This window comes from Terrapene carolina, unplaced genomic scaffold (genome assembly GCF_002925995.2).
Source record: "Terrapene carolina triunguis isolate 2854851 unplaced genomic scaffold, T_m_triunguis-2.0 Scaffold836, whole genome shotgun sequence".
In the NCBI taxonomy this organism is placed as follows: domain Eukaryota; kingdom Metazoa; phylum Chordata; order Testudines; family Emydidae; genus Terrapene; species Terrapene triunguis.
In genome coordinates this window covers 4,497,277-4,504,640 of record NW_020665187.1, presented here as the reverse complement: position 1 = coordinate 4,504,640, position 7,364 = coordinate 4,497,277, and the positions used below count along the sequence as shown (strand labels likewise).

Genomic DNA, 7,364 nt, shown 5'->3' with positions numbered 1-7,364 from the left:
GGTGGGGGGAGGAATCGCAGCTGGAGCCGGGATCTTTGATGCAATCCTGCGTATGGACAAAGTCCTGTTTCCCCCGAGGCAGCAGGAATCAAACAGCGGGAGGCTGGTGCTTTGCTCCCATCCCAAGCCCCTTCCCAGCCCGTGCTGTGCCCAAAAGCTCTCATGCTCTCCAGGCTGTTCTCAGGGCCATGTTCCTGTGCTTTTTCTGCTGCTTCTCTTCAGGTAGCCACAGCTCCATCCAAATGATCCCCAGCCCTCTGGGTTTGCATTCAGACCCCCCTTGGGGGCCCCTCGTCCCCATAGCTCAGATTCCTGACTGGCTGGTGCTTTGGGTGGTGGCTCTTGTGGTTTTGCCTCTCTCGTGCCATAAAGGAGCTTAATTGCTTCTCATGTTTATCTCGCATGCACTCCCTGGACCCAATTATCCAAAGAGCTCACTCTGCTGCCCTTTAGGCCCCGAACCCTGGGGCCCTGAGCACTGGGAGGTGAGCTCTTTGGAAGCCCTGCCCCCCCCAGTTAGCAGGGCTCCAGACTGGGCTGGCGGGGAGGGCAGGGGGCTTTGCAGGGCGTCTGCAGGACAGAGAGGACGAGGCTGCAGCCGACGGGCCAGGGCCCGCCGGCTCCGGCTCCGTTCCGCAGCTGGAATTGTTTGGAATAGAAGGGATTAGATTTCTGAGCTGGGCTAAGTCCCAGCAGCCCCCACCCTGCTGCCAGCGCTCCCCACTGTGGGGATCAGAGATGGGGGCCTGGACACGTGGGCCTCTGTGTCTCCCCATTGTGCCGCAAACCCAGGAGCTAATGGCTCCAGCGGGGCTGCTCAAGGCCTGGGTCGTCCCTTCCCAGGCATTTTATCCCATGCTGCCAACCGAGCCCCGGAGAGACTTGGCTTCTCTCCTGGGCCTGGAAAGAAGCTGCCAGCCCTGCCCACCCACAGCAGCCCCCCTCTATGCCCGCCTGGCACCCTCCCAGGCCACCCGGGGCATGACCCCCCCAAACGCTATCTTTGCTCAGTGTGTGTGTGTGTGTGTGTGTCCGAGGATCCCCTCTGGACCCATGTGAGAGCCCCCGCATGTCTGTGTGCCGCTCTCCTCCATGCCCGCTCAGGGAGCCCCTTGGCTCTCCACACCCCCCATGCCACACCCCATGGAGTGTCACGGAGTTTGGGGGAGACAAGGCCCTGCACCCCCGGCTTCCTGCGATTCACCACGACTCTCAGCCAGCCAGTAAAGCAGAAGGTTTATTTAGACGACAGGAATACAGTCCAAGACACGTCTTGCAGGTACAGACAACTGGACCCCTCAGGCGGGTCCAGCTTGGGGGGCCAGGGGAGGCCAGGAGGTCTATCTGGGCTCCCCTCCGTTTCCCCAGCCAGCTCCAAACCGACTCTCCAGCCCCTCCTCTCCCTTTGTCTCTTCCTCGGCCAGGAGGCCACCTGATCCCTTTGCTCTCCAACACCTTCAGTTGGCACCTTTGCAGAGGAGGGGCCCAGGCCATCAGTTGCCAGGAGACAGGGTGTCGGCCATTCTCTGTGCAGACACCATCACACTGGCCCTCTAGGGCCCTGCAACAATCACCCCCCCCACACACACACTAGAGAAATGCATAGGGGAAACTGAGGCACCCACCCAGCACTCAGAGAAAACATTAAGAACATTCCCACTTGGTCACACAGAGTATCCCCCCGGCCCACCTGGAGAGTCAGCCCTCGCTCCTCCAGAGCTTCTCCCCCATGCCAGGACCCTGCCCACCCTGTGCCTGCCCCCTGCCTGCTCCCTTCCCACCCTGTGCCCACCTAATGCCAGCCCCCTGCCCACCCTGTGCCTGCCCTGCTCTCTGACCCCGCAGCCTCTCTCCCGCAGAGTCCTACTCGGTGGCAGGCAGTGATGGCAGCATCTCGGCCTCGGTGGCCTCCAGCCAGCCCCAGCCCTCGTCCGGCTCCGCGCCCAGCTCGCCCGGCTCCCGGCGCTCCGTCAGCACCCTCAAGAAGTGGCTGACCACCCCAGTGCGCAAGTTGAGCACCGGCAGCCTGGCCAAGGGCGAGCGGAAGCCGGAGGGTCGGCCCCGGCGTGGGGGCGAGGGCAGGCGGCACGGCCGGCAGGAGGAGAGGAAAAGCATCGACCTGGGGCTGCTGGGCAAGGCCGACGAGCCCCTCGCTGCCCTCCGGGAGCCCAAGGGCACGGTGAGAGCATTGGGGGTGGGGCCGGGCACTGCCATGGGGGGGCTGGGTTCCCGGGGGCCGGGCACTGCCATGGGGGGCTGGGTTCCCGAGGGCCGGGCACTGCCATGGGGCGCTGGGTTCCCGGGGGCTGGGCACTGCCATGGGAGGGCTGGGTTCCTGGGGCCGGGCACTGCCATGGGGGGGCTGGGTTCCCGGGGGCTGGGCACTGCCATGGGAGTGCTCTGGGTTAGCAGTTCCAGGGGTGGCACAGGGAGCTGGTGATGTGTCAGGACACACCCAGCGCCCACAATCTGCTCCCTAATTTGGGCTGCCCCTGCCCTGGGGGGCCTTGAGGCTCTGGCTGGGAAAACAGCCTCATGAATTCAGTTTCCCCTGGAAAACGGGGGATCCGCCATGGGGGGCACCTGATGCCCTGAGGGAGAGTGAGGGCTGCGGGGGGTGGAGATCAGGGGCAGGGGGTATAGACACCCCATCCTGCTCCAGGGCAAACTGAGCCTCTCGAGCGCCCTCCCCCCCCAGCACAGCTGCAGCCTTAGCCCCCGTCTGACCCCCCCCTCGGCGTGTTGCAGGAATCGGGCCCCTCGGGGGGCGAGCGGCTGCCGGGCCTGGCTCTGCTGTGCAGTCTGCTGGAGGGGGGCGCCACGGAGGCAAACACACAGGTGAGGAGGGGGCATTGGGGCGGGCGCCGCGGGAGACCCCCCCCCTTTTCCCCCTGGGCCCAGGTCATCCTCACTGCCCCTGGCTCTGCCCGGGTGCTGTGTTGGGGCTAGATGCCCCCTCCCAGCCCCAGATCCTGCCCCACTGGTACCAAGGGTGGCTGGGAGTTGGGGCACAGAGAAGCAGCGCTCAGGCCAGCCCCTGGCGGGGTTCGCTGTGGGGATTGACTCCGGTGGGGGTCCTTGGGGGATTTGACTCCCAGGAGTCCCGGTCCCTGGGGCGTTTAACCCTTGCAGGGCCTGACCCCGCCACTGGCTGGGACCCGGCAGGACTTCCCCACTACTGCACACGCTGGAGGGACCCACTCCAGCTAGCGGGGTCTGCCCGGGGCTGGGGGGCAGGAGCAGGGACCGGGAGCTCTGGGATGCTCCTGGGGGCGCGATGCCCGAGGCAGGTCTGCTGCCCACCTCCCCGCCCCGTGACTGTGCCCCGGCCCCCAAGCTATGGGGTCTTGGTTCCCAGGGCATCTCATGCACGGCCTGCAGTTACTATGGTAACTGCATCTCTGGCCATTTGGGGTCCCTGAGATCCCAACCCACGTCTCCCCAAAGCAGAGGAGTCCCCTCGGCAACCCCCCTCCCCGTGCACACCCAGACACGCCCCATGCACACCCAGACACTCCCCCCACACCCCGCGCACCCCCCCCCCCGTGCACACGCAGACCCTCCCCTCACAGCCTGTGCACACCCAGACACGCCCCATGCACACCCAGACACGCCTCACGCACACCCTGTGCACACGCAGACACACACACCCCGTGCACACGCAGACACACACACCCCGTGCACACGCAGACACGTCCCATGCACACCCTGTGCACACTCAGATACTCCCCCCAAACCCTGTGCACACGCAGACACACCCCATGCACACCCCTTTGCACACACATATGTGTCACGGAGTCCCTGGGCGATGCTCTGGAACTGCTCCCCACAAAGCCAGTCAGGACTTTGGGGAGCCTCCTCTCCCTTGGAGCAGACTGTCTTCAGGGCAAGAAGCTCACACGGCTTCACCTCCTGGGTCTGACCTTGGAGCATTCAGCATATGCCCCTCCGTGCGCTTCCCACAGCGAGTCCGCCCCGGCGGGGTCCTGGTATTTTTTCAGGTATTTAAAAGGGTGTCATAAGGAGGAGGGAGAAAACTTGTTCACCTTAGCCTCTAAGGATAGAACAAGAAGCAATGGGCTTAAACTGCAGCAAGGGAGGTCTAGGTTGGACATTAGGAAAAAGTTCCTAACTGTCAGGATGGTTAAACACTGGAATAAATTGCCTAGGGAGATTGTGGAATCTCCATCTCTGGAGATATTTAAGAGTAGGTTAGATAAATGTCTATCCGGGATGGTCTAGACAGTATTTGGTCCTGCCATGCGGGCAGGGGACTGGACTCGATGACCTCTCGAGGTCCCTTCCAGTCCTAGAATCTATGAATCTATGAAAAAGCCTAAGGGTTCTGCACCCCCCACTCCGCAGTCAGACGTGACTCTTAGCCAGCCAGTAAAACAGAGGTTTATTAGACGACAGGAACATGGTCTAAAACAGAGCTTGTAGGTCCAGCGAACGGGTCCCCTCCGCCGGGTCCATTCCGGGGCCCAGCGAGGCAGACCCACGTCTGCCCTCCCCTCCAGTCCCCAGCTAGCTCCAAACTCCCACCCCCGTCCAGTCCCTCCTTCTCTGGGCTTTGTCTCTTTCCCGGGCCAGGAGGCCACCTGATCTCTTTGTCTCGAACACCTTCAGTTGGCACCTTTGCAGAGGAGGGGCCCAGGCCATCAGTTGCCAGGAGACAGAGTGTCGGGCATTTATGTACCCTGGCCCTTTGCTCTGCAGCAACCATACACCCTTATCCCACCCCCTAGAGACTTAAGAACTGCATAGGGGAAACTGAGGGAAACATTAAGAACAGTCCCACTTCGTCACATCATGCACAGACAGGCCCCGCACACACGCCATTGCACACACAGATGTGCCCCCACTTGCACACAGGTGCTCCAAGCAGACACACTCCTGTGCACTCGCATTCACATGGGAGGTGCCCCCCGCCCCGTCCTGGCTCTCGGGGGAAGTGACTGGCGGGCTCAGCAACTGGGGTGCTGGGGGGAGGGTCTCCCAGGGCTCTTTGCCCAGCAGCCTCGAGGCCCGTTGCCAATGCCTGGGTGGGAGTGGGCAGGGCTGCTCCATGCCCCCTAACTGTGTCTCCCCTCCCCCTGGCAGGGCCCCAGCCCCCTTCATATCCCCAGTGACCCCCAAGGCCTGGCCCCCCCTGAAGAGCTCCCTGGGCAACCCCCGGAAGAGATAACGAGTGAGGAGGAGAGAAAGAGTGCCTTAGAAAAGAGTATGTAAGTGGAGCCGCTGCGCCCGCGGGACAGGGCTAGGGGTGCCAGGGATGGGGGTTCCTGACTGGGAGGTGCCAGGGGTCAGGGATGGGGGTTCCTGGGGGGGAGGTGCCAGGGGGCATGGATCGGGTTCCTGGATGGGAGTGCAAGGGGGCATGGATGGGGGTTCCTGGGGGGAGGTGCCAGGGGTCAGGGATGGGGGTTCCTGGGGGGAGGTACCAAGGGGTAGGGATGGAGGTTCCTGGGGGGAGTTGCCAGGGGTCAGGGATGAGGGTTCCTGGGGGGAGGTGCCAGGGGTAGGGACGGGGGTTCCTGGGTGGGGGGTACCAGCGGGCAGGGGCAGGGCTGTGGGTGCCAGGGGCAGGGCTGGGGAGTCCTGGGGCGCTTGGAGCAGAGGCTGCGTTCCCAGCACTGCAGGGCTTTGCTAGGGACGGATCCTGGGGCTGGGGGCGACCTGGACCCTAGGTCCCTCCCCGGCATCGCTCTGGGCTTGAGCTGGGAGGGGGCCGAGGCGTCTCCTGCTGGCAGCCGAGGGGGGGACGGGGAGGATGGATGTGGGGGGGTCTCACAAGGGGCTGCGTCCCCTCCCCGCTTTCAGACGTGGCCGTTCCCTCCCGTGGGCAGGTTCGTCCTCACGGAGCTCGTGGAGACGGAGAAGATGTACGTGGAGGACCTGGGCCAGATAGTGGAGGTGTGAACCCCCCCAGAACCCCCCTCCCCAGACAGCCCCCAGCCCCCAGGCTCCCCTCCCCCAACAGCCCCCTGCTTCCTGGGCTCCTCTCCCCAGACAGCCACCAGCCTAGGGACCCCTTCCCAGGCAGCACCCCCACCCCAGGGCCCCCTCCCCCGACAGCCACCAGCCCTAGGGCCCCCCTCCCTGGGCAGCCCCCCACAGCAAGCAGCAGGCCCAGTCCTAGAGCCCCCCCGGGTAGCCCCCCCGACCCCTCCCTCAGCCCCGAGCTCTGCCCCGGGAACACGGCCCCTCCCTGGGGTGAGTAGATGATTCTCCCTTGGCCCAGCACCTCCCACTGGGGGCCTGCTCCCCCACACCGGGAACCCCGCTCCCCCTGCCCCAGTCTGGGCAGCAGCAGAGCCCCACCCCGTGTGCCCCACGGCGGCAGCTCCCCGCTAACCCGCCCCTCCTGCCCCCAGGGCTACATGGCAACCATGCGTGCCCGGGGCGTGCCCGAGGACATGGAGGGCAAGGACAAGATCATCTTCGGGAACATCCACCAGATCTACGACTGGCACAAGGAGTGAGTCGGGGGATGGGACGCCCCCCCAGCCCCCCTCCCCCTGCGTAGGTCCCAGGGACACCCCCCCCAACGCTTTGTCCCAGGGGCTGGGTCTCCCTGTGCTGCCAGGGCCAGGCCGGCTGCCTCCACCACCCACGTATAGGTCAGGGGGGCACACAGATATACCCCTAAGAGATCTCTGCAGCGCCCCCCCCTTCTGCCCGCTGCAGGGGGGTGCCCGGGCTCTGGCAGGATCAGGGAGACCAGGATCAGAGCCGTCTGGTGCCCTGCTCTGCCCTCTCCCAGATGTGGTCCCTTGTGGTGCACCTGTGCCAGGCCGCGCGCTGGGCCCCTGGCACACCCAGCTGCCTGGGGGGTTGGGGGGGGCCTGGGTCAGTGGGGGTCTGCCCCATGGTTCTCAGCCCTCTCTGCCCCCCCCCAGTTACTTCCTTAAAGAGCTGGAGAAATGTCTGCACAACCCGGACCTGCTGGCGCAGCTCTTTATAAAACACGTGAGTCCTGGGCGTCGCTGCATGTGCCCTGCCTCGCCAGCCTGCCCCTGGCCCCGCCCCCACCCTGCCCCCAGGCCCCGCCCCACCCCCAGCCCTGCCTCGCCCACCTGCCCCAGGCCCCGCCCCACCCCCCAGCCCTGCCTCGCCAGCCTGCCCCTGGCCCCGCCCCCACCCTGCCCCCAGGCCCCGCCCCACCCCCAGCCCTGCCTCGCCCACCTGCCCCAGGCCCCGCCCCACCCCCCAGCCCTGCCTCGCCAGCCTGCCCCTGGCCCCGCCCCCACCCTGCCCCCAGGCCCCGCCCCACCCCCAGCCCTGCCTCGCCCACCTGCCCCAGGCCCCGCCCCACCCCCCAGCCCTGCCTCGCCAGCCTGCCCCTGGCCCCGCCCCCACCC

The 7,364-nt window shown here is 65.7% G+C and overlaps 1 protein-coding gene across 2 annotated transcripts in view; it reads left to right on the top strand.

Moving 5' to 3' along the window:
* The first annotated feature begins 5,147 nt into the window (after positions 1 to 5,147).
* Positions 5,148 to 7,364, top strand: part of ARHGEF25 (Rho guanine nucleotide exchange factor 25) — a 9,434-nt gene continuing 7,217 nt past the window's right edge. Inside the window, exons 1-4 of one of the 2 annotated variants that reach the window (XM_026660742.2) lie at positions 5,148 to 5,228; positions 5,850 to 5,916; positions 6,378 to 6,481; positions 6,903 to 6,972. In XM_026660742.2, the coding sequence (XP_026516527.1) occupies positions 5,227 to 5,228; positions 5,850 to 5,916; positions 6,378 to 6,481; positions 6,903 to 6,972 (243 nt within the window). In that variant the 5' untranslated portion in view covers positions 5,148 to 5,226. The remainder of the gene's footprint in view (positions 5,229 to 5,849; positions 5,917 to 6,377; positions 6,482 to 6,902; positions 6,973 to 7,364) is intronic. The other variant, XM_026660740.2, reaches the window with a different exon arrangement.